A 26,418-nucleotide genomic window follows, 5' to 3' on the forward strand; every position below is an offset into this window, starting at 1 on the left:
CTCTGTTCCTTAATTTTGCTTGGCTGTATAGCTGTTTTTGCAGCCAAGTGACTTCCCTTGTTTTAGGGCGCAGAGAGGGCAGAAACCAAGAGTTTGGCCAGGTAGAAGAAATTTCAGATCAGGTGGCTCCAGCTTTTCTCACAGTTAGAAAAACACGTGGCATTTTCCACCCTTGTGGAAACGTGTTTAGTTTCTGCTCAATATCAAATGTGATGATTCAATAGGGTTGCACCACAATTTCCCTCTTACAAAGAGACGCGATGATCCTTGCAGTTGGAAGTGGGGAATATTTACACGCAGAGGGGCTAGAACAAAGAATCAACCTGCTGAGAATGTGGCGGCAGGTTACTCAGGACCCCAGGTTTACGAGAGTGGAAGTGAGGGACCCCAGGAGGCCGTTGTGGAGGGGCTGGTTCTGCAGGTAGTCCACCCGTTGGGCATTGTGAATGGAGGATCCCTCGGGAACCGAAAGCTGCAAGGCCGGATAGAGCAGTGAGGGGCTGTCAATGGCGGAGCTTTCGTCCTCGGAGCTGGGGATCAGGTGTCTGTCTCGGGGCAGGCCGTGTCCTTCCTTCAGAAGGCCACCCTCGCCGTTCTCCCTGCAGCCAAAAAGAAAGAGACGAAGCCCAAGGTCACGTGGTTCCGAAACTCTGCTGCCAAAATGCCAACTGAATCGGTTGGTCTTAAAAAGCAACCTGTTAATAAATATTTCATCCTTCTCTGATCTGGGATCATCAGAAATATCAAGAGGTTGGCCCTAATGGGGAGAATAAACCCCCCTCCTGTTTTTATATCGGATGGATTCGATTTTTATTCTGCCTTTATTACTCCAGAATTAACTCAATACAGCAAACATACATAATACTCTTCCTTTCTCCCGTTTTAACTGTGTTTTACATGAAAAGCAGGCAAAGTAGGGAGTTGATCTGGCATTGCCACCTTCTTGAATATTGGGACCGTATCCTGCAGATATTTTTAAAATTCATTTATTAGCCATAACATACAGTTAAATCCACACATTTTAAAAGTGGCTGGGTTTGTGAAACGCTGTCTTAGTGGCCGAAGCAATGGAATGGAGATCCCTCGTGTCCCAGTCCTCGTTTTCTGGCTCACCCTAGCGGTCATCTGCGTGTCTAGCCCCAAGGCCATTTTCCTGCCCCAGGCCCCAAAGGATTTTCTGTAAGCCCCCCAGAGTTAACTGTGTGGCAAGTTGGGTAGCTAAATAAATACATTCAGAATAGTTGGCCTGAATTTTCTGCTGGCAGAGAAGCCCCCTCACCTCTCTTTGGTCTCTGCCGCCCGGTCCCTCTGGCGCCGGTTCTTGAACCAGTTGCTGACCTGAGTTGTGGTCAGCCCAGTCGCTTCTGCCAGCTCTCTTTTCTCACGAGGGGATGGGTAGGGGTTGTGGATATACCATTCCCTTAACACACTCCGGGATTTCTCCTGCAGAAGGGCAGAAAGACATTCAACTTAGCATTGCTGGTAGTCCTCGAATTACAGCAGTTTGTTTAACAACAAAGTTATGAAAGTCTCAGAAAAAGTTATTTACAACTGGTCCTCGAAGTTACCATCCACTCTCAGTTCAAGAGGTTGGAAACTGGATTGCATTTATGACAGTTGCAATGTCTTGCAGGCCTGTAATCATGGTTTGTGTCTTTCCACTCTGGATTCCCACAAACAAAGTCAATAGGAGAATCTTGATTCAGCAATAAAAATGGCAATAAAATTGGGTCCGGTCACATAATCAGACCAAAATTGTGAAAGCAAAAATTTCCTCTTTGCACTAATTTTAATAAGTGAGATAATTGTAATAGCTTTGTGTCATGTGTGAGTAGGCGACAACATAATTTTTCCAAATAAATACAATACCTCAAAGCCCCATCAAATTCCCCATCGATAATAATAATAATAATAATAATAATAATAATAATAATAATAATAATAATAATAATTTATTAGAGTTGTATGCCGCCCCTCTCCGAAGACCCAGGGTGGTTCACAACAACAAAAGAACAATATAATATAATACAAATCTAATAAATCACTTAAATCTTTTTTCCTCTAAAATAGTGGCACTGAACCTTCAGTAGTTCAGTGTTTTGAACATTTTTATTGTTTAATTTCTAGACATTTTCCAGCTCAGGCAATCAAATCTATATTTCCTACAATGTATTTAAGGGCCTTTAGCTTCTTTTTGCAGGAATCCAGAACCAGTAACCTGACTGCAGTTTTGCTATGATTTCAAAATCCTTTTTTAAAAAAAATTTGCTTTTTGAACTGCTGCAAGTAACTTTGTCCGTTTCTGCGATTAGGCCAACTTCAAAAGCAAATAGTATTGTTTTAAGTGTATGTATTTCAAGGTCAGGTTAAATGTTATAATGTAACCCACAGGGGGCAACATCATTGTTCTTTCGTCTTGGTGGCCTTCCAGAAATGAGCACTCAATCCTGCCCCCTTCTTTTTTATTTTTAATTAAGGGTGAGATTTTGTGGAGCCTAAAGGTTTGGGGCTGTTTCTGAATTTAAGGGCGAAAGGATAACTTGATTGTAATAACAGAGCTAGGGCATATATGATCACCCATGGCTGCATGAAATAAATGTGTTTTGAAACGTCTCCAGAACGTTCTTGGAGATACATGGTTAGGGCCTCGCTCCGATGATTATTTCAGAATGTTTCTGCAGGAATTTACAGGAAGTGGGAAATATTATGAAAGATTGAAGCAGGCAAGAGACCCCTTCCCCAACTATCTCCTGATCTAAGTTGTGCAGTAAATAAGATTAATGCAAAGGCAAGGGTAACAGGGAAAGAATGACAGGGAAGCTTGTATTGTGTATTTTGAATTGACTTTTAAAGTTGGAGGCAAGACGTTAAAAACTTTTGAGCAGTGATGGAAAGTGAGATTCCTCCTCGCTAAGCTTCTCTAAGTATGCCCATGTTACTCCAACACTCCGCAGTCTGCATTGGTTGCCGATCAGTTTCCGGTCACAATTCAAAGTGTTGGTTATGACCTATAAAGCCCTTCATGGCATCGGACCAGAATATCTCCGGGACCGCCTTCTGCCGCACGAATCCCAGCTACCGGTTAGGTCCCACAGAGTTGGCCTTCTCCGGGTCCCGTCGACTAAACAATGTCGTCTGGCGGGACCCAGGGGAAGAGCCTTCTCTGTGGTGGCCCCGGCCCTCTGGAACCAGCTCCCCCCTGAGATTAGGATTGCCCCCACTCTCCTTGCCTTTCGTAAACTCCTCAAAACCCACCTCTGCCGTCAGGCATGGGGGAATTGAAACATCTCCCCCTTCCCCATGTTGTTTTGGTGTATGATTGATTGTGTGCTTGTTTTTTATATATATTGGGGTTGCTTTTATGAATTTTTTAACCTAAAACTGTAATTTAGATTGGTAAATATTAGATTTGTCACTATGTACTGTTTTTGCCATTGTTGTGAGCCGCCCCAAATCTGCGGAGAGGGGCGGCATATAAATCCAATAAATCTAATCTAATCTAATCTCCTGAACCTTAGACAACCTTAAGTCTGCCATCCAGGGCTCCTATAAAAGTGGCTACAACTTTTCCCTTTTTTTTTATAACAACAACCAAAAAAAAAGGAGGGGGGGTTTAAACCTAAGGGAGAGATCCTTATTTCCTGTACAGATCTTTAATTATTTAACTAATTAACCAGAATTAAATCAGATAAAATTTTAAGCTTCACACAAGGAACGTTTTCGTCTTGTCCCCTACCTAGTTCCTGAATTAGAACCCCAGTTTCCAAAGATCAAGGGCAGTTTTATGTCCCAATGATTAAAGGGACATTTCAAAGGATAGGTGTCTTTCATCAAACCAGCGTTGTGGCGAGACTGGTAGGAAAAAGAGTCGGGTGGAAGGACAGACAAGAAACAAAGCGATGAGGGTCACCACCAGGAGAGATTTCTTGGCAGGAGAAGAACGTAGGAGTGTTAGATCCATGAAAGAGGAAACAGAGGCAATGCAATGGCTTAAAGATTAAAATAAAATACCCTAGTGGCAATTAAGTAAAAGTGGAAATAAAGTGACCCTAGAGTTGAGTGTGATAGAAATACAGGATAATTAGAAGAACATGGTAGATTTAGGTAAGAGAGGACTTGTTATAACCTTACATAGAAACATAGAAGGTTGACGGCAGAAAAAGACCTCCTGGTCCATCTAGTCTGCTCTTGTACTATTTCCTGTATTTTATCTTAAGATGGATCTATGTTTATCCCAGGCATGTTTAAATTCAGTTCCTGTGGATTTACCAACCACATCTGTTAGAAGTTTGTTCCAAGCATCTACGACTCTTTCAGTCAAATAATATTTTCTCCCATTGCTTCTGATCTTTCCCCCAACTCACCTCAGATTGTGTCCCCTTGTTCTTGTGTTCACTTTCCTATTAAAAACACTTCCCTCCTGAACCTTATTTAACCCTTTAATATATTTAAATGTTTCTATCATGTCCCCCCTTTTCCTTCTGTCCTCCAGACTATACAGATGGAGTTCATGAAGTCTTTCCTGATACGTTTTATGCTTAAGACCTTCCACCATTCTTGTAGCCCGTCTTTGGACCCGTTCAATTTTGTCAATATCTTTTTGTAGGTAAGGTCTCTAGAACTTATTGGAGTATCTTCGGAGTCTTCGGAGAGGGGCAAGTCCACAAGTCTAATAATAAATTATTATTATTAAATTATTATTATTATTATCAAGTGGTTTATCCCAAATATAAACTTTTCAAAGAACAATTGACGGGTCTTGTGCTTGAAGAATCGAAATGTTTGGGTGTTGGAAGCAAGAGTTTTCTTTGTGAGGAGTGGGATGTCTGCAAGAGTTGGGAAATACCCCTAGACAAAAAACAATCCCAAGAAGACCTACCTTGAAACAGTAGCTGGTCTCCTCCCCGTCCCAGATGGTCCGAGGCAGAGGGAATTTGCGCCGCACCCGGTATTTCCCCACGGCTCCCAGCGGCCTCCCGCGCAACTTCTCCGCTTCGGTGTAGTGAGCCTTGAGCCAGAGTTGCTGAAGTTTGGGGTGGTTGTGCGGAGAGAACTGGTAGCCCTCTAAGATCTTGTAGAGCTCTCGGAAGTTGCCCCGGTGGAAAGCCACCACGGCCTTGGCCTTCAGGACGCTCTCGTTCTTGTGCAGGTGGTCACAAGCGGGCAGGGACCAGAGGAAGCGTCCCAAGCGCTCGATGTTGCCCCCTTGTTGCAAGACTTCACACACGCAAGCCACTTGCTCTTGCGTGAAGCCAAAATTCATGGTTAAGTGGGGGGTTTAATGGGCTCTTTCCCGCAGGGCCTCAAGTGGAGGCTTTCAAAGGCTGCCCAACATCTACCCTCTAGAAGACCCTGCTGTCCTTGATGCAAAGTAGTCCTCTCTTTGGTTGGAAGACCAAGTCAGCTGTGCCTGACTAAGGCAAGAGAGTCCAAGAGACGTGGAAGGCCACGCTGGCGCCTTCCACGTCCCTCGCTTTGGTGGCCATCATGCCTCTCCTCTCCGGGCCTCGGTGCTCTCCGGGCTCCTTTCTCTGCCTTCTGGCTCTAGAGACAGTTGCCCTGGGTGGGTGTCTTGGGGGGTATCGGTTACAGGCCCAGCCCACACAGGCTGCAGCTGTGGCCAGCCATTGGCCAACTCTGCAAGGAGAGCGAGAGAGACTTTCACCACGTCACCCTGGGATGGTGAAACCTTTCAGCGGAGGAGGTTGTGGGGGGTATGGAAATGTGAGATGCCCCCTACGGAGGGGGCGGGGGGGGGGGAGAGCAGGAGACCCAAAGAAAAGACTTGTTAGCTCTGCTCAGGGGTCGGCCCGTTTATCCCAAATCAGAGCTTTTTTCTTTTTTTTGGTTTGCACCTTATTTCATGTTGGCTCCGGTGTGGTTATTATTGTTAAGTGACAAAAGAGCTGAACAAGACACAGATGCTTCTGCAGCTACTGCTCAACTCTGGTGACATAGTTCTCTCTAAGCTGAGCAGTGAGCAATCGCTCACTTAAAAACCATCATCAACTCAAGAGTTTTCCAAACCTGCCCAGAAGCCGAGAGGGAAAGAGGGAGAGGGAAGGAGAGAGAGAGGAAGAGAGAGGAACAGATAGAAAAAAGAGAGGAAGGAAAAGAGAAAGAAAGTCAAAATCTAGTTTGAAACTAGCTCAACTATTTAAGTGGCATTTTGATATTGATAGAGTTGCCCTATTATGAGCTCACTGTTATAGACACACAGGACAGGATTTTGTTTTGAAATTCTCTCAGGCAAAACAGGGTGGGTTTTTTGTTTGTTTGTTTGTTTGTTTGTTTGTTTGTTTGTTTATTTATTATTTCTGTGCCGCCCAGTCCCGAAGGGGCTGCCGCTCAGACACTATACTTTTCCGCCCACCCCAAAGAAAAATTAGAGGGACCACTACTCTGGTCCCCAAGCTCCAAACTCCGTTATCAAACGTACTGGTCTTCAAGGTTAGTTATCTTGTCCGTTTTCAAGGGCTTCTCGCCTCTCCTGGAAAAGGGAAAACTCGGAGCGAAGTTCCTCTTTTCAGAGCAAGCCAGGTGTGGGCGGGTGGCTCTTCTTCTTCTTCCTGAGCCAAACGAGTGGGGCTTTTCGTGGGCTGGCCTGGATCCCTTTGATGGGGGGGGGGGGGGGGGGGCTTTGTCTCCCTTTGTTCCCAGCCTCACCAGGTGGTGACAGTGCAGGCAAAGAGCAAGGATGCTGCTTCTGCCGTTTCCTGCTCTTCCCAGGCTGGAGATCATGTTTCGGACTCAGCAGGCAGCTATTCGCAAGACGAATAACCTGTTGCGACTTGCCAAAAAATAAAAAATAAAAAAACAAGAGACTTTTTTCAGCTGCAGGCAACAGCCGTATCCATTACCAGCAAGGGATGGCTGGAAGGCCAGGCTGTATTTCATTCATGGGCTCAGGGTGGGATCTCGGTAGGATTTCAACGCTCCACATGGGGGATCCCGCTCTCCCCTACTGGGGCTTATGGGCTATCCTTGCGCCATGCTCAGTTGGCCCTCCGAGCATCGTCGCTGGATGGGCTGCTTTCTTTTTCCTCGTTCGACAGCATTTCTTGAAAAGTAGTTGCAAGGCTAGAGGTATCACAAGCAGGAAGAGGGGGATTGTGATCCCACTGTATAGAGCGCTGGTGAGACCCCATTTGGAATAATACTGTGTTCAGTTCTGGAGACCTCGCCTACAAAGAGATATGGACCAAATTGAATGGGTCCAAAGACGGGCAACAAAAATGGTGGGAGGTCCTAAGCATAAAACCTATCAGGAAAGACTTCATGAACTCAATCTGTTGAGTCTGGAGGACAGAAGGGAAAGGGGGGACACGATTGAAACGTTTAAATATGTTCAAGGGTTCAATAAGGTTCAGGAGGGAAGTGTTTTTAGTAGGAAAGTGAACACAAGAACAAGGGGGCACAATCTGAGGATAGTTGGGGGAAAGACCAGAAGGAACATGAGAAAATATTACAGTATTTGACTGAAAGAGTAGTAGACCCTTGGAACAAACTTCCAGCAGACGTGGTTGGTCAATCCACAGGAACTGAATTTAAACATGCCTGGGATAAACATAGATCCATCCTAAGATAAAATACTAAGGAAATAGTATAAGGGCAGACTAGGTGGACCATGAGGTCTTTTTCCGCTGTCAATCTTCTATGTTTCTGTGCTTCTAACTTTGTTTCTCCCTCATTTGCAGCACATAGAAGCTAATTTTTTCGATTTGGAGCATTTGATACAGGTGGATCAAAACCTCAAGAGAGTAGCCATAGCGATGGATGCAATGAGGCTTAATTTTGGGACCATGTCTTGCAGACCGCACTATCCAGTAACTGTTTCTGGCACACCAAGCAGGAAGGAGGAGTTGCCTTAAAATGAAGTACCCCTTGAAAAACGAGGACCCAAGAAATACAGCAATGTGTCAGTTGCATTTTATTTAGGCTGCCTTAAGCATCTGAAGGCAAGGTGGGGCATTTATCTAACAGAATGTTTCTCAACCATGTCTGCTTTTAAATGTCTGGACTTCAACTTCTGGAATTCCCCAGCCAGAATGCTATTGAAATTTAGTATATATTATATTCAATATTAATCTAATAGGTTTTTTTTCAACTTTCAGATGCATGGACTCCCAGAATTCTTCTCTGACTGGGGGTTGCTGAGAGTTAAGTCCACACTTTAGATGAATATTGAATACAATGCATACTGAATATACTGTATATTCCATGTATCTGTTGAATACAGATGAGTGAGAAGTTGTCAAGGTTGGAAAAAACGGATCTAATGAATAAATCAAGCATGCATTGATAAACCTGACTGGCTTGAATAGAATAGAATAGAATAGAATAGAATAACAGAATTGGAAAGGACCTGGGAGGTCTTCTAGTCCAACCCCCTGCTTAGGCAGAAAACCCTACACCACTTCAGACAAAGGGTTATCCTACATCTTCTTAAAATTTCCACATGTTGGAGCATTCACAACTTCTGGAGGCAAGTTGTTCCACAGATTAATTGTTCTACTGCTTCATGTTGCTATTCCGTTGGTCTACTTTTCGTCCCTCCAGCAAATTTCCCCCCCTGCATTTTTCATACCAGTGCAAGGTTTAATCTCTACAAAGGGTTAACCTCACCTGAGATTCGGTCTGGTCCCCCCCACCCCAGCCCCCTCCCATGCTTTATCTTCCAATTCAAGGATCAGAAAAGCCCCCCCTCCTGGCTCCCACCCAAGGCGGTATTACTTACACAGCCATCTGGGTAACACGATCCAACCTGGATCGCTTTACTTCTTCCCAGGGGGAAGGACCAGCTTTGTTCTGGGGTTGAAGTCCCCCAGGTTCACAAACCCATTTTCCACAGGAAGCTTCCAGGTTGCTCCCCACGCTCTGGAGGGCTGCAGGAATGGCCATCTGTTCAAATCTTTTATGATTTATGGGAGGCAGGAGGGATCCCTGGTGGTCGGAAAAGGCAAGAGGGTGACCCCAACCATGACCACACTAGTAACTTAGAGCCAGGGTCAAAATTGGCTCCAGGTATCACAGATTTCAACACCCATTAGTGCCAGCCGGCAAGAACAATGCTTAGAGTATGAGCTTTGTAGTCTCAGCAGTCCAGATGAGTTGGAAATGTACAAATTTGAAACTGCTTACACAAACTTGAAAATGTGCAAATATGAAACTGTGGTTTAAACATCGACAACTTAACAGTCTAACTATAGAGACAGACTGTTTCATAAGCCAGTATATAATCTGAATTCCCCATAGAATGAACATAGGCAACAGAGACAAGAGTTTTAGGATAAAATATATATTTATATATATTTATATATATAAAAGACACAAAAAGATGTAAAAAAACGAATGAGAGATATAAAAATATCTTATAGAAATGATTGCTTCTCACAAGTGGCGGGAACAGGTGTGTTTCTTTAGTACCTGACGGGAGAGAAGGCACATTTAGAGAAATTACAATGCTATATTTGCCTAACCAAGGTGGTGGTAAATTTATTTATTTATTTATTATTTAGATTTGTATGCCGCCCCTCTCCGTGAACTCGGGGCGGCACACAAATATTGGAAAACAATTGCTTCGGTGTAACTTGATTTTTTTCTCAGCCGAATGAATTGTGAAGTTTCCCACCTTACAATATTTTGAACCAAGTGGACCTCATTAAAAGTAAAAACTTTCACAGATTCCAAGTAATACAGAAAGCGAATGTTGTTCGCATGTATTTAGGGGGGGGGGGGGGAAAAATTATTTGAGTTACATATTTTTGTCCTGGAGGACTAGAACTAATTGCAATATTTCATAACATGAGGGATAATGGAGAAATAGATGTGATAGGTAGTCCTTGACTTATGACTAGTGACCATTCAAAGTTAGAACAGACCTACTTTGGGATTACTGGTAACCCAGATTCAACATCGCCCCATGTGATCAAACTTCAGGAGGCCAAAAATGGCTATATTCAGAGTATGAGATGCACCAACCTTTCCACCCTCTTTTGGGTGTGTCTGTGTGTGCATCTTATACTCTCCAAAATACGGTAGTTTAGTTCTGTCCATATTGACTGAAGGCAATTGTCCCGGGTTCCCTCAAGAATATTTCTGTTCCAGCGAGAAAAGCCAGGATTTCTATCTGAAATTTTTCTCTGCAAAAATTGTCTTTACAGCAAAATATTTTTGGTTATACGGAACATGTTTTAATGCTCTAAAAAAAGCATTTAATATTTCTGAAGGACACGCAAAAAGGTAGCCGCCTATCAAGAATGTTTAATACCAGATTATTCTATTACATCAGTGTTTTTCCAACCTTGGCTACTTTTAACATATATAGACTTCAACTTCCAGAAGTTCCCAGCCAGCTGCATTAGGGAATTCTGGGAGTTGAAGTCCATACATCTTAAAAGTAGCCAAGTTTGGAAAAACACTGGATTAAGGCTTGATTTTTCTCCATGCTATATGTGGTATCTTCAATTTATAGTAAATTCCAACTTCATTCATGACCGGGATTGCTTCTGTTCTTAAAATCCATTCTCACAAGTTACTCAATTTCCTAAAGGTGGTATGAACGTAGTGTGCATAAAATGGTATCCCCACCCCACCCTTTACATATCCACATGATAAAAACTCAAACAATCAGGCAGCAGAATTACATCTAATTTACACAGAGTATGGGGAATTGTGTTTTTCGAAGGCCTGCCTTTTAGAAACAATTTTATGCATATTTTGTTCCGCGCCGACTTTAGGATTTCAACGTGTTCAAAGAAATTTTGGGGAGGAATTCCATTTTGCAATAACGCCGAATTATGCCCCTCTCTCGCGCCCTTCCATCCATCGCAGGTGAAAGTAACTATGGTGGACAGCTGCCTTTGGCTCTCAGTCCCAAAATACAAAAATGTTTCTAAAGTAACTCATATCACTGCGGCTTAAGAAGCTCGTTCTGTATATAGAATCTAGGTACCATTTAACTCTAGGACCAACCTGTGCAGAATCCACACCGTGTTTACATTGTCCATGGATAGGATGGTCATGGTTAGCCTGGCGTTTCCTTAGTCCTCTTATCTTCCGTCAACAAGGCACGTGTGCAGATAGATTGGGGAGACCTCCCAGCTGCCCTTTCCTGCTCTGAAGGACAAGATCGATTCGGGGACGGGGTTATTTGAACCAAGATTGCACGCTTGTCACTCAGAACAGCCTTCCTCCTTCAACTCATCCCTCAGAGCGCTCCAGATGTGCTGTTTCTTCCATTATCTCCATACTTCCAGAGGTGACCTTTTTGAGGGATGACAGGCTGTCCTCAACGCTATTCCAAAAAAGAAGAAAAAGAAATATTCCAAGAATGATGAAAGCATGGAAACTGAGTGATTTTCCTGCCTCTCCAAAGTGGGATTTGGGATCATCCCTAGCACCATGGATGAGAGGACAGGAAATATTTCTTTGTATCATACAATGTCCCTGGATTGAGTGAGATTCCCAAGATATGTAGTGTGACTTTGAAAACAGAGAGGCATATCTAGTAGGAAGGAAGTTCGAAAAGGAAACAGAAGAAAATGTCTACCTTCACAACGAGGAATGGAAAAGCAGATCTTTCTTTGTTCTAGGATGCCTTTCTTGACTTAGGACCACAATTTCAATTGTAAGTTGTTGTCGAGGCATCTTATGACTGGACTTAGTTCCAAGACCATTTGAAAAACATGATGGAAAACTTACAAAAATGCAGCAAATTGCGATCACAACACTGCAAGCCCCTGCAACCGGTTGTAAACGTGAGTCGGTTGTTAGGTACCTGAAATGCGATCACATGACCCCCAAGGAGGAACGCCGTGGTCATAACTTTGAGGGGAGGTCATAAGTATAGCTTTTCAAAAAGTCCGTCATAACCTCCCATGGTCATTCAACGACTGGTCGAAAGCCCAAAACTCCCCAGGATTGTAGTGTTTGCTATTCTGACAACCATCAAGGAGCGCCCTGGTTGGCTGCACCAGCAGTGGTCAGTTATGGTCAGCATGAAGGGCCATGCAGAGAACCTTTGTAGTGTGACACTATTCGTGTGCAAGGATGGGGCCGCGAAGATGGACAGGCAGGGAAGCGTCTCCTCCGATCGAGGCACTTTTGAGGGCTCCCAAACTCACGTTTCTCTGGGAAAGACCAGGAGGCCCAAATTCTCAGTCCGGAGGTGGTTGTCCAGAAGACGACAACTCGCCACCTGTCCAAGTCTTACAGGTCCAGAGGCTCTTCCACTGGGACCGACTGCAGCTGAGTCAGCACTTTTTCGTCCGAGTCCAGAGTTTCGGGACCCAGCGGGTCCCCCCCAGCAGCTGCCAGCAAAAGACCCTCGCCCTCCGGCAGCCGGAGCCCCTCCATTGGCCCCTTCTCCATCTCAAAGAGCCCCGCGGAGTCGCTCCCCTGCAGGTCCATGCTGACCGGGTTGGACCACACGACCTGCGGCTGGGACAGGGACAGGGTCTCTGCGTGGGAGAAGCTGGACAGGAGGGAGCCTTGGCCGGCGTCCAGTCCGAAGGCCACACTAGCCGGGCCGGTGCTGTTGGAGGATGGAAGAGGGGAGACGTCAGAAGGCAGCACCGACGGGACTCCCGCAAGCAACCCGCCGTTGCCTTCAGGGGCTCCCAGAGCTGGCGGTGTGGCCACTGCCACCTCTTGCTTGATGGGAAGGGTCAAGGTGGAGGCTGCCGGGGCGGAGAGCACCAGGGTCATCAGCATGCTCGCCGGGAAAGTGGCGGTGAGGTTCAGTTTTCCTTGCTGAACGGCCATTCCAGTGACGATGGTGCCGTTGCCGGTGGCTGGGTTGGCCAGCAGGAGGTTACCTGGAGCAGAAGGACAAGAGAGGATCCGCTTTAGACAAGATCTCGAGTATCCTGGCTCCCCCATTGCTCAACCCCGGCGTCTGCCGGCCCTCCAGATTTAGGAGACGGCTTTGGGAAGGAAGGAGGGAACGGTGGAGGGAGGAGGAAGAGGAAAGGGCATCTAAGGGCATGGGGTGAGGTATCATCAATATGCCGATGATACCCAGTTATACATCTCCACCCCATGTCCAGTCAACGAAGCAGTGGAAGTGATGTGCCGGTGCCTGGAGGCTGTTGGGGCCTGGATGGGTGTCAACAAACTCAAACTCAACCCAGACAAGACGGAGTGGCTGTGGGTCCTGCCTCCCAAGGACAATTCCATCTGTCCGTCCATTACCCTGGGGGGGGGAATCATTGACCCCCTCAGAGAGGGTTCGCAACTTGGGCGCCCTCCTCGATCCACAGCTCACATTAGAGAAACACCTTTCAGCTGTGGCGAGGGGGGCGTTCGCCCAGGTTCGCTTGGTGCACCAGTTGGGACCGCCTTCTGCCGCACGAATCCCAGCGACCAGTTAGGTCCCACAGAGTGGGTCTTCTCCGGGTCCCATCAACCAAACAATGTCGCTTGGCGGGACCCAGAGGAAGAGCCTTCTCTGTGGTGGCCCCGGCCCTCTGGAACCAACTCCCCCCAGAGATTAGAATTGCCCCCATCCTCCTTGCCTTTCGTAAGCTGCTTAAAACCCACCTCTGCCGCCAGGCATGAGGGAACTAAGATACACTTTCCCCCTAGGCCTTCACAATTTTATGCATGGTATGTTTGTATGTATGATTGATTTTTTATATAATGGGTTTTTAATTGTTTTTTTAGTATTGGATTTTGTTGTACTGTTTTACTGCTGTTGTTAGCCGCCCCGAGTCTGCGGAGAGGGGCGGCATACAAATCCAATTAATAATAATAATAATAATAATAATAATAATAATAATAATAATAATAATAATAATGACAGCTTGGAGACAGTGGAACCGCGGGGCAGAGGAATTGACAATAATCCCACCTAGATTTTGTCTGTTATAAGATGACCAGAGAGGAATTCTTGAGACGTCCAGAAATGGACCACCACAAGGATTCCAAGAGTGTGTGTGTGTTTGTGTACCTTTGCAACAGTGAAGGGCTCCCAAAATTTTTACTACCACACTGTGGGCCTGGCTCATTGTGTGGGTGTGGCTTGACGGTCATCTGACCGGGTAAGAGTGGCTTGCCGCCCATCTGATCAGGTGGGAGTGGCTTGACAATCATGTGACCGATTGTCAAGCTGACCTTAAAGGTCATGTGACTGGGTGGGAGTGGCTTACTGACCGAGATAAGTTTTCAAATAAGTGCTTGGACTTTTTTTCAGCTGATGAAGTCACATTGTTGTGAGCCGCCCCGAGTCTTTGGAGAGGGGCGGCATACAAATCTAATAAATTATTATTATTATTATTATTATTATTATTATTATTATTATTATTATTATTATTATTAAAATAGCCACAAAAAGGGTCAATGATAGACAGTGTTATTGGTTGAGGAGCACAGGAACATTTTCAGGTTTTGCACTGAACCCACAAGGTTCAGCATGATAACAGATGAGGCAAGTAGCTCAGTTTTCTTTCATTGCTATCAAAGTTCAGTTCTAGATGATGATTAAAATTATGGAAGCGTTTATGGGTAAAAACATTTAATTATTTCCTACCTTAAAAGTAATTAAGGATCATACTAAGGTACTGGAGAAGGAAGGGCAATTAAAAAAACTATGAAGTTTTCAATAAATAGTGCATAAAATTATTTCCCCCACTGCGTCCCCCACTTGGGGCCAGTAGCCCATCACAGCTTTGAAAACAACTAAGCTCGGAGAGTCCCAACTCTTAGCTACAATTATTCTCCTCCATTGGTTCGTGGAACCCCTTCCAATTAATTTATTTATTTATTTATTTATTTATTGGATTTGTATGCCGCCCCTCTCCGGAGACTCGGGGCGGCTAACAGCAACAATAAAACAGTGTACAATAGTAATCTAATACTAAAAATGATTAAAAACCCATTAATATAAAAACCATACATACGTACATACATACCATGCATAGAATTGTAAAGGCCCAGGGGGAAAGAGTGTCTCAATTCCCCCATGCCTGACGGCAGAGGTGGGTTTTAAGGAGTTTACGAAAGGCAAGGAGGGTAGGGGCAGTTCTAATCTCTGGGGGGAGCTGGTTCCAGAGAGTCGGGGCCGCCACAGAGAAGGCTCTTCCCCTGGGGCCCGCCAACCGACTGTTTAGTTGACGGGACCCGGAGAAGGCCCACTCTGTGGGACATAATCGGTTGCTGGGATTCGTGCGGCAGGAGGCGGTCCCTGAGATATTCTGGTCCGATGCCATGAAGGGCTTTATAGGCCATAACCAACACTTTGAATTGTGACCGGAAATTGATCGGCAACCAATGCAGTGTTGGTGTGACATGGGCATACTTGGGGAAGCCCATGATTGCTCTCGCAGCTGCATTCTGCACGATCTGAAGTTTCCGAACACTTTTCAAAGGTAGCTCCATGTAGAGAGCATACAAATATTCTCCTCCATTAGTACGTGGAACCCCTTCCAATTCTCAGCTATGCACTGTTGATCTTTTCTGGAGAACCCCTAGCCTTCCTACAACGTTAGGAGAGCTCCTACATTACGGCTGGATGAGGTTTTGAAGCCCCGCGGCGTAGTTACCTTGTGCTGTTCCTGGAAGCTGCAGCGCGGCAACGCCAACGCCGGTGTTGAGCAGATGGACGTTGTTCTGGCCAAGGCCTCCGGCGACCCCTGTGCCTTGTGAAGTCCCAGCCACAGCCCCCACCTTGATGGGGGCGGCAGTGGTCAGGATCTGGATGGGGCTGCCCACGCCCTGCGGCAGAGCCACCACCTGCGAGGTGGGCACCACTTGAGGCAAGGAGATGAGCTGGGAACCCTGGGCCACTTGAGGGAGGGAGACCAGCTGAGGGGCTGGAGCCCCCTGGGACACGGTGTAGATCTGGGTGGGGGAGACCGGGACCATCTGAGGCGGGGACAGCAGCTGGGCGCCGGGGACCCCCTGGGAGAGAGGGACCACCTGCGAAGGGGGCGACACCTGGGTGAGTGGGAGAAGGGGCGGGGCAGAGACGTGGAGGATGGTGGCCTGGGCTGCAGAGGACCCAGGCACGGAGAGGAGGGGGGTGGCGCTGATGGCAGGAGATACCGACACTGTGGACCCCTGCCCACCGCCCACTGGCCCCGTGGTCAGAGCCTGACTGACCGAGACCAGCTTAGCAAGAGGGACAATCTGCGGGCTTTGAGGAGCTGCTGGTTGAGGGGCGATGGGCAAGAGGGGGATCGTGGTGCTCTCTTCACTGGAAGGGACCACTTGGGGCATGGGCACTGCAGCCAAGAGTGCCCCCTTCTGCTCGGGGAGGAGTGGGGAGGCCTCCGGGAGAGACAGCAGGGGAGGAAGAGCTGCTCCCGGCCCATCCTCCGACTTCATTTCCACCCCCAGCGCTAGCGGGTCGGAGCTCTCGGACTTCACCTCTCCCTGGAGAGCCGCTGGGTTGAAGATGACGGCGGCTGTGGGGAGGGTTTCCAGGGGGGCTTTGCCCACCTCCTCCGTCTTGGGGGTCCTAGGGCTGAGCAGGCCGGCAGAGCCGTTCAGGAGGATGGGTGGGCTGGGGGCTGCCATGGGGCTCAGGGTGATGGTTTGGTTGTCTCCTAGGGTCAGCCCGTTGAGGATGACCCCTCCGGTGGGGGTCTGGATGACCGAGCCCCCATTCAGGAGCATGGCTGGGGGAGAGCTGGCAGTGATGAAGTTCCCATTCAGAAGGATGGAGGAGGCGCTGGTGCAGGCCCCGGGGAAGAAGAGGCTGCCGGGGGCCGCGATTCCCTCGTGGCTGGTGGAGAGGCCCCCAACGGCTTCGATCTCTTCCGGACCACGGCTGGACTCGTCCTCTGTGCTGGGGTTGCCATCCGATTCACTGCAGGAGAGAGCAGAAGGTAAATTATCCCGACACGGGGAATCCTCAGCTTATAAACCATCATCTTTCGGCTGTGGCGAGGGGGGCGTTTGCCCAGGTTCGCCTGGTTCACCAGTTGAGGTCCTGCAGTGGTACCTCTACCTACAAATGCCTCTACTTACGAACCTTTCTAGATAAGAACCGGGTGTTCAAGATTTTTTTGCCTCTTGTCAAGAACCATTTTCCACTTACAAACCCGAGCCTCCGAAACTCTAACTGGAAAAGGCAGGGAGAAGCCTCCGTGGGGCCTCTCTAGGAATCTCCTGGGAGGAAACAGGGCTGGAAAAGGCTGGGAGGAGCCTCTGTGGGGCCTCTCTAGGAATCTCCTGGGAGGAAACAGGGCTGGAAAAGGCTGGGAGGAGCCTCTGTGGGGCCTCTCTAGGAATCTCCTGGGAGGAAACAGGGCTGGAAAAGGCTGGGAGGAGCCTCTGTGGGGCCTCTCTAGGAATCTCCTGTTATATATGTTCAGCAGTTCAAATCCAACCACCGGCTCCAGATCAACTCAGCCTTCCCTCCTCCTGAGGTGGGTCCAATGAGGACCCAGATTGTTGGGGGCAAGAGGCTGATTCTGTAAACCGCTTAGAGGGGGCTGTGAAGGCACTATTAAGCGGCATATAAGTCTAAATGCTAATGCTATTTTTTCTAGGAGTTGAAAGGGATCTGAACCAAGGATCTCCCTCTGATCCAGCCGTCCACTTCCACCCTGGAGTCAATCCCTTCTCTTTGTCAAGCTCGGAAGAGATTTCTGGGAACTTCTAGAAAACCGGGCGATGGTGAGTTTTAGTACCACTAAGCATGAAAGCCAGCTGGGCCAATCGGCAGGAGGCTGGGAGTTCTAGTCCTGCCTTAGGCATAAAAGCCAGTTAGGTGACTTCCCTCTCAGCCCAAAGCACTTCGCAGGGTGGTTGTTGTGGGGGGGATAGGGGGAGGAAGGTGTATTAAATATGTTGGCCACCTTGACCTGTCTAATAAATAATAATAGAGGTGGGCCATCAACAAAGAAACAAAAATAATGGCGATCCAATTTCCTCGGATATTAGCTGGCTGGGACAAAGGAACAGTTTGATTGTTTTGTTGTCAGTTCAAAACAATAACCTTATTATTTCAGCCCACTTGAAAAGTAGCATATAAATTTAATACACAAACAAATTAACTGAGGCTGCAGGGGGTCGAAGAAGCAATGCAGATGCAGTATGGGAATTTCAACCCCCTTTTTTCCCACCGTGCAAAGTCCAAACCCTGGTTAAATAAACCACTTTTCTATTTTCCTAGAACAGGGTCCCTCAGCTTGGCAAATTGTGGACTCCCAGAATCTCCCACCCAATATCTCTTTTCTTTTATGTCCACTGAGAGCATCTGCACCAAAGATGGATTCCTTGTATGTCCAATCACACTCGGCCAATAAAGAATTCTATTCTATTCTCCATTATTTTCTATATTCTATTTATAATATTGTTCTATTCTATTTATTCTCTATTATTTTACTATTCTACTCTATTCTCTATTATTTTCTATATTCTATTCTGTTTATATTACTATTCTATTTATTCTCTATTATTTTATTATTCCATTCTATTCTCTATTACTTTCTATATTCTATTCTATTTATATTATTATTCCATTCCATTTATTTTATATTATTTTATCATTCTATTCTATTTATATTATTACCGTATTCTATTTATTCTCTATTATTTCATTATTTCATTATTATTATTATTATTATTATTATTATTATTATTATTATTATTTATTGGATTTGTATGCCACCCCTCTCCGCAGACTCGGGGCGGCTAACAACAGTGGTAAAACAACATGAACAATCCAATTAATAAAAACAACTAAAAAACCCTTATTATAAAAAACCAAACATACACACAAACATATTCTATTCTATTCCCTATTATTTTTCTATATTCCATTCCATTCTTAAAATTGCCAAAGTTAGGAAAATAGAAAGTTTTAAGGACTGGCTGAGGCATTCTGGGAATTGAAGCCCACAACTCTTTAAAAAGTTTGGAGATCCCTGTCCTAGAGCATGACCTCCCAAAATCTACGATTGGGTGGCTTCAGGCGCTTAGCCTATGGAGTGGCTTTGTTCCACCAGGGCCTGTCCAGCTTCCTTGGGGCTCACTCTATGGAGAGGCCGTGCCTGCCCAGCCCGTGTTTGTGAGCATTCCTTGAGGGAGAAGAGGTGGAGCTCCCTTGACCAGCTATCTGGAGGAGGAGGAGGGGATGGTTGTGGGTCCCCACCCTTTGCCCTGGGAAGGGAGGAGACCGGGTGGAAAAAGGGCCCAGCAACGCCTGGGATTCAGATTTCACAACAAAGGAGAGCTGGTCTCGCACGTTGTGTGGGTTGAAGAGAATGGACGGAGGCAGGACTTCAGCTGGGGAAAGGGAGGGTCAGCCTGGAGAAGCTGGAACCTCTGGGCTGTGTGCAGCCTCCACCACAGCCTCCCTCGAAAGGCTCCGGTGGGCAGGGAAGCTCTCCCAGTCGAGGGTCTGCTAAACTGTCCCAAGACCCAGAAAAGACATTATCGAGGGCTTCCCACCCTTGGTCCCTTTCAGACCGTCTGGACTTCTACTGGGTTTATTTATTTATTAGATTTGTATGCCGCCCCTTTCCGTGGACTCAGGGCGGCTCACAACACAATAAAACAATTCATAACAAATCTAATAATATGCAATTTAAAATTTAAAATAGTTTAAAAAAACCCCATTTTTAAACAGACATACCTACAAACATACCATACATAAATTATATAGGTCCGGGGGAGATATCTCAGTTCCCCCATGCCTGACGACAAAGGTGGGTTTTGAGGAGTTTGCGAAAGGCAAGGAGGGTAGGGGCAGTTCTAATCTCTGGGGGGAGCTGGTTCCAGAGAGTCAGGGCCACCACAGAGAAGGCTCTTCCCCTGGGGCCCGCCAACCGACATTGTTTAGTCAACGGGACCCGGAGTAGGCTGTGGGACCTAATCGGTCGCTGGGATTCGTGCAGCAGAAGGCGATCCCGGAGATATTCTGGTCTGATGCCATGAAGGGGTTTATAGGTCAGAACCAACACTTTGAATTGTGCCCGGAAATTGATTGGCAACCAATGCAGACTGCGGAGTGTTGGTGTGACATGGGCATATTTGGATTGATTGCAATGTGTGTTATTTTGCTTGGGCTGTATTGTGAGTTTTATAATGGTTTTATTTTTAAATTGTTTGTTATTTACACTTGACTTCTTTTTATTATTGTATTGCATTTTTATATTGTTGTAAGCCGTCCCGAGTCCCTTGGTGGCATAGAAGTCCAGTCCATCAATCAATATATCACTCAATCAATAATAAACAAACAAACAGACTCCCACAATTCCCCATTCCAATTGTGGGAGTTTAAGCCCACTTGTCTGAAAGGGGCCAAGATTGAGTAACAATGGCCTAGAGCAGGGGTCACAACAACCTTTCGGACCTCAGGGACCACCACATTCATAGTTTTAAATCTACTCATATGTTGTTGGTTTTTTTTAAAAGACAAATTGTATTTAGTGCAATGTTAGTTTAGTGCATTTATATGCACAAAATGCAAGTAATTTTTCTGTGGACCACCAACATTTTCTCGTGTTGGTGACCGCTGGTCTAGAGTTTCATGGCTGGGTGGAGAGAGGAGGAGGAGGAGGAAGATGGTGGATTCCTTTGGGGCCTCTCTGAGCTTGGCGGCTTCCTTGCAAACGTTTCATGGCCCAACTAGGGAACATCATCAGGGCTACCAGTGCTGATACTGAGCAGCGGTGGTGTTACACTTGGGTCACCAAACGTCCACAGGAAACCCACCAAGGTCAGGCAGGACCGAAGACCTGGCTACAAATCTTCCATTGGTAGATCCCCCTCTTCCTCTGCCTTAAAAATTTTTTTTTTGCATGTTCAGAAAGTTCTGCTCACTCCAAAGAAATTGGAAGCCAGTTCACACACTCCCCTCTGGCACCCCAAGAATGATCCAGGAACCCTGGGAAATTGAAATGGGTGGAGGGGGACAGTTGAGGGGGGGGGTTGTCTCCTTTATTGGAACACATGCCAGGTCAGATGTGGGAGGGGCCAGAAGGGAGCTCTTGCTGATGGTTTGGCTGCCCTTGGGGCTGCTGGGAATTTGCACCTGGCCAGGTTTCAGCCCAGGAGCCATTTGGGGGGGTGGGCAAGCCCTGCCCCCAACCGGCTTTGCAAAATCATCCTCTTGCATTCCCCAAATTCCACAGCAAAAAGATGGCTGTGGGGCAGCAGGTGAACCCCCCCTCTGAAAGTTCGGGTTTAAGTTTCATCCTGGTTTGCTTGCAATGTTGGAGAGGGGGAGGGAAAGGACTGCTTAGGATTCAGAGGTACAGGAGTTGGAGACCCCCACTCTTAGGGCTGCGTCCCCCAGGCATTGAACCCTGTGGATTATGGGCACCCACAACTCCCTTCCTTCCTAACCCTCCACATCCGAGGCTTTGGCAAGTGGCCGGTGCCTGGAGGCTCTACCTTCCTCTCTCCTAGCCTGGCAGAGGTGGGCTGCTAAGGGGGGACGGATGCTTGCCCCCATGGCCCTGAGTGCGAGCGGAATCCAGTGCAATTCTGCAGTGAAATCATAGAAACATAGACGATTGACGGCAGAAGAAGACCTCCTGGTCCATCTCGTCTGCCCTTATACTATTTCTTGTATTTTATCCTAGGGTGGATCTATGTTTATCCCAGGCATGTTTCAATTCAGTTGCTGTGGATTGGCCAACCACGTGTGCTGGAAGTTTGTTCCAAGCATCTACTACTCTTTCAGTCAAATCATATTTTCTCCCATGGCTTTTGATCTTTCCTCCAACTAACTTCAGATTGTGTCTCCTTGTTCTTGGGTTCACTTTCCTGTTGAAAACACTTCCCTCCTGAACCTTATTTAACCCTTTAACATATTTAAATGTTTTGATCTCCTCCAGACCAGTGTTTCCCAACCTTGGCAACTGGAAGATATGTAGACTTCAACTCCCAGAATTCGCTGGCTGGGGAATTCTGGGAGTTGAAGTCCAGATATCTTCCAGTTGCCAAGGTTGGGAAACATTGCTCCAGACTCTACAGATGGAGTCCGTGAAGTCTTTCCTGATCAGTTTGATGCTTGAGACCTTCCACCCTTTTTGTAGCATGTCTTTGGACCCCTTCCATTTGACCCATCTCTTTTTGTAGGCGAGGTCTCCAGGACTGGACACAGGGTTATTCCAAATAGGGTCTCCCCAGCGCTCCAGGTGCCCAGATGCAGTGGCCGGATTGCGCTGGACTCCCCTCGCACTGCGAGCCACGGGGGCGAGCACACGTCCCACCTTAGCAGCCCACCTCTGCTGCCTGGCGCTCTGCCCATGCCCAGAGGTCCGCCTCCCTGCCCGCTTCTTCTTACCTCTTGCTGGGCGTGCCGCCTCCCCCGGCTCCTCCGGCCGCCGCTCCTCCGCCGCCGCCGCCGCCTCGGTCGCGCTGCCGCCGGTTCTTGAACCAGTTGCTGACCTGGGTGAGCGAGAGGCCGGTGTCGCGGGCCAGGCGGCGCTTCTGCTCGGGGCTCGGGTAGCGGTTGCGGCCGTAGGAGTCGCGCAGGGCGGCCCGCGAGCGGCGCTTGAAGCAGTAGACGGTCTCCTCGCCGTCCCAGATGGTGGCCGGCAGCGGGAACTTCTTGCGCAGCCGGTACTTGTCCACGGCGCCCAGCGGCCGGCCCCGCGCCGCCTCCGCCTCCCGGTAGCGCGCCCGCAGGTAGAGGTCCTGCAGGAACGGGTGGTGGGCCGCCGCGAAGGGCCGGCTCTGCACCAGCCCGTACAGCTCGCCGAAGTCGCCGCGCTCGAAGGCCAGCAGCGCCCGCGCCTTGGCCAGGCTCTCGCCCGAGCCCGACGCCGCCAGCCGCGACGCCTCCTCGGCCGGCAGCGAGCCCAGGAAGCGGCCCAGCCGGCCCGGGTCGCCCGCCTGCAGCAGCGCCTCGCACACGCACGAGACCTGCTCGGCCGAGAAGCGCGGCAGGACGGCGGCCGCAGCAGCAGCAGCAGCAGCAGCAGGAGGAGAAGCCGCAGCCTCCGCCGCCGTCGTTGCAGCCGCCGCGGGAGGAGCCGAAGTTGGCAAAAGTTTGCGCGGCTCCTCTGCGGCGCTGCCCGGCGACGGGGCGTCCGGCGGGGCTGCGAGTGGGCCGCGGCCGGGAGGCTCGGCGGGGAAGGAGGCCATGTTCGGGCGCGGGAGTCCGGCCCCCCTCGCCCGCCTCCGGCCCGGCCCCCTCGCGCCCCTGGCCGCCCGCCGCTGCCCCCCGCCCGCCCGATCCGCCCTTCGCTTTCTCCGCCTCCGCCTCCCGCCTTGGGGCGGAGCTGCTCCTCGGGCGGCCCGGCGAGGCGGCTCAGCCCAGCCCCGAGCTCCCCTCCGCCTCCGTCGGCATCCCGCATCCCAGCTCGGCGCCCCGCGGAACTCCCCGAAACAGCCCCGGGGGTCCTTTGCAAGCGAAGTTGCTTTTCCCCCACCCAGGATTGGGAAAAAAGCTCGGACTGCACGTTCCCCCTCCCCGACACCCTCCGACGCTCCTGTCCCCCCCAAAAACGGGGTGCTCCGTCGCTGGAAGTTTGCAGGAAACTATCGGGACCCCCTTTTGTCCTGGATGGGGTGAGGGTTGAACATGGGGTAGACCAGAACAGTGTTTCCCAACTTTGGGAACTTGAAGATATTTGGACTTCAACTCCCAGAATTCCCCAGCCAGCACTAGGATTCAAAGGCGGCCAGGAGGGGTCGGAATGGGGATTTTCTAGGAGTTATGAGAGGACAACATACAAAAACGAACTACTACTTTTTAACACGTATATTAAAGGCCTGCAAGTTAGCACTTGCAGAAACTACATGTATATATATGTATATATATGTATATATACATATATACACATATACACACACACATATATAATTAGAAATTAGCAATTATGAGTTTTGTGTAAATATGTAAAGATCAATACATAAACTAGTGATGATAATGATAATAATAATAATAATAGTAATAATAATAATAATAATAATTTATTAGATTTGTATGCCGCCCCTCTCCGAAGACTTGGAGCGGCTCACAACAATTAAAAAAACAATGTTACAATGAAACAAATCTAATATTAAAAACATATAAAACCCCATCATTTAAAACCATGCAGCCCACACATACCAAACATGAAATATAAAAGCCTGGGGGAGGTGTCTCAGTTCCCCCATGCCTAGCGATACAGGTGGATCTTAAGTAATTTGCGAAAGACAAGGAGGGTGGGGGCAGTTCTAATCTCTGCGGGGAGTTGATTCCAGAGGGCCGGGGCCACCACAGAGAAGGCTCTTCCCCTGGGGCCCGTAAGGTTGACATTTCGATGGGGTCCCACTCGTCATGTTCAGGCTGGTGCTTTCAGCTTTCTGCTCAGACGAACAAACACATTGTTGAACAATATATATATAAAGAGGCAGTAGCCATCACTATCTCTGGAACATTTAAACTTTATTTTAAAACTAGTACAAAGTTACTAAGCTTTCGTCAATCCCTATTGACTTCGTCAGAGTGTGAAATATATATATATATATTTGACGCACACACACACACACACACACACACACACACACATTATATATATATATATATATTATTGCTGGCTCTGGATAATTTCGAAACCTTTCTTTGTCATGGAACTATTTTAGCATCAAATGTGATTCCCATTTTGATAATGTAGGATGTCTGCTGAATTTTGCTTCCTTTCTATACCTCGTGGTCTTCCTTCCCTGTAAAACCAGGTTTCCCAACTCTGATAACTTTCAAATATGTGGATATGTAGGACTGGCTGGGGAATTCTGGGAGTTGAAGTCCGCAAAATTGCCCAGGTTGGAAAATTCTGCTTTAAAGAGATGAAGAAGCCCTGGCTGCGGGCAAAAGCCCTTCCACTCTCCCTGTCCCTCATCCCCCTTGCTATTTCAGTCCACCCACCCGCAGACTTTTCCTAGCCTGGTTTGATGAAGGCTAGTGAGAAACTTGAAAATCTGCCCTTGTTATATAAGTTGGCCTAACTTACCTACCAAGAGAGAATTCTAGGTTCACATGCTATTCCCAGGCTGGTCACCAGGGGGTGCTGTTGGCCACGTAGGTTTGTTAAAGGTGGAGAATTCGAAAGCTGGTTACTTAGAAACTCCGAAAACAGAGACAAAACTGCTTAGTCTCTATAGGTAATAAGTCCTGTTTGCAGATAAGAAATTACAGTGGTATGTTGGGCATCCTGGCGTGGGATTAAAAACGGGGCAAGGAGGCTGAATCTGTTTTCAAATCGGGAATCCGGAAGCGCCTTTTTCCGACTAACCCATTTCAGTAGGAGGTTTTGTGAACTGCCTTTTTATTTAAAAAACACATTTGATTAAATCTGGGTTTAAAAAAAAAAGTAAAATAAGAAAATGCACGGCCAGATTCCTAACCTTAACCCTGGCACTTTGGTCACAGGGAAGCCATTTTGACTTTTTTGACTTCCCCCAGGACTCTTAACTTTGATCTTAACTTTGCTCCAAGGAAACCAAGGAGAAAATCCAGCTGTGAAATCTTTGCAATTGGACTTTTGCCGCCTGCTAAAGGGTCCCTGCGGATGAGGGACAGTGTGAGGGTCTCTAACCCAAGGCCCCAAACATAGAAACATAGAAGTCTGGCGGCAGAAAAAGACCTCATGGTCCATCTAGTCTGCCCTTATACTATTTCCTGTATTTTATCTGAGGATGGATATATGTTTATCCCAGGCATGTTTCAATTCAGTTACTGTGGATTTACCAACCACGTCTGCTGGAAGTTTGTTCCAAGGATCTACTACTCTTTCAGTAAAATAATATTTTCTCATGTTGCCTTTGATCATTCCCCCAACTAACTTCAGATTGTGTCCCCTTGTTCTTGTGTTCACTTTCCTATTAAAAACACTTCCCTCCTGGACCTTATTTAACCCTTTAATATATTTAAATGTTTCGATCATGTCCCCCCTTTTCCTTCTGTCCTCCAGACTCTACAGATGGAGTCCATGAAGTCTTTCCTGATACGTTTTATGCTTAAGACCTTCCACCATTCTTGTAGCCCGTCTTTGGACCCGTTAATCATGTCAGGAGGGTCAAAACAAGGGAGGCTGAGAACCCTTGTAAACTATTCCCAGCCAGTTTGCCCCCCCCACGCCCCCCAAAATGCTGGCTGTTCTGTCGTTCCATTTAGGATGCAGGAATGTTTCTGTTCTAAACTTAGCTTAGTGGAGCCTGGCCAGAGACAGCTCGAAAGGAGAGGGGGTGTGTGAGTGGGATGCTTTCCAGGGAGCTGACCAGCCCCCCCATCACAGCAAGGAGCAGGGGGGGGGAACTCAAGCAGAAATAACGCCCCGCTCAAATGTCCTCACCGCCTGGGTGGGTGGGGGAGAATCCCAACCCCCACAACCCCGTTTACCTCCTTATCACTCTAGTGCAACTTGAAGATATTTGGACTTCAACTCCCAGAATTCCCCAACTATTCTCTATCACACGATACTAGGACGAGGGGGCCCTCCCTAAAGCTCACAGGTGAGAAAGTGAGGA

At 47.6% G+C, this 26,418-nt stretch overlaps 2 protein-coding genes across 4 annotated transcripts; both read right to left on the bottom strand.

The window, feature by feature from the left end:
- Positions 1 to 349: 349 nt before the first annotated feature.
- Positions 350 to 5,263, bottom strand: LOC139174511 (homeobox protein six1b-like). The gene is made up of 3 exons (XM_070764932.1): positions 4,880 to 5,263; positions 1,280 to 1,443; positions 350 to 599 (listed from the first exon to the last, which is right to left on the bottom strand). Exons 1-3 carry the CDS (start codon positions 5,261 to 5,263, stop codon positions 350 to 352), a joined length of 798 nt encoding a protein of 265 aa, XP_070621033.1.
- A 4,019-nt stretch (positions 5,264 to 9,282) lies between these two features.
- SIX5 (SIX homeobox 5) lies at positions 9,283 to 23,064 on the bottom strand. Of its 3 annotated transcripts, none has more exons than XR_011560348.1 (4): positions 22,247 to 23,064; positions 15,543 to 16,810; positions 11,552 to 12,818; positions 9,283 to 11,296 (listed from the first exon to the last, which is right to left on the bottom strand). XR_011560348.1 is itself a non-coding variant. In XM_070764728.1 (3 exons), exons 1-3 carry the CDS (start codon positions 23,047 to 23,049, stop codon positions 12,211 to 12,213), a joined length of 2,679 nt encoding a protein of 892 aa, XP_070620829.1. In that variant the 5' UTR covers positions 23,050 to 23,064; the 3' UTR covers positions 9,283 to 12,210. The 3 variants fall into 3 exon arrangements, 1 of the variants encoding a protein (XP_070620829.1); XR_011560349.1 differs by having other exon boundaries at positions 9,283 to 9,426; positions 10,975 to 12,818; XM_070764728.1 differs by having other exon boundaries at positions 9,283 to 12,818.
- Between the last annotated feature and the right edge of the window lie 3,354 nt (positions 23,065 to 26,418).

This window comes from Erythrolamprus reginae, chromosome 11, assembly GCF_031021105.1.
Source record: "Erythrolamprus reginae isolate rEryReg1 chromosome 11, rEryReg1.hap1, whole genome shotgun sequence".
NCBI classification, from domain to species: Eukaryota; Metazoa; Chordata; class Lepidosauria; order Squamata; family Dipsadidae; genus Erythrolamprus; species Erythrolamprus reginae.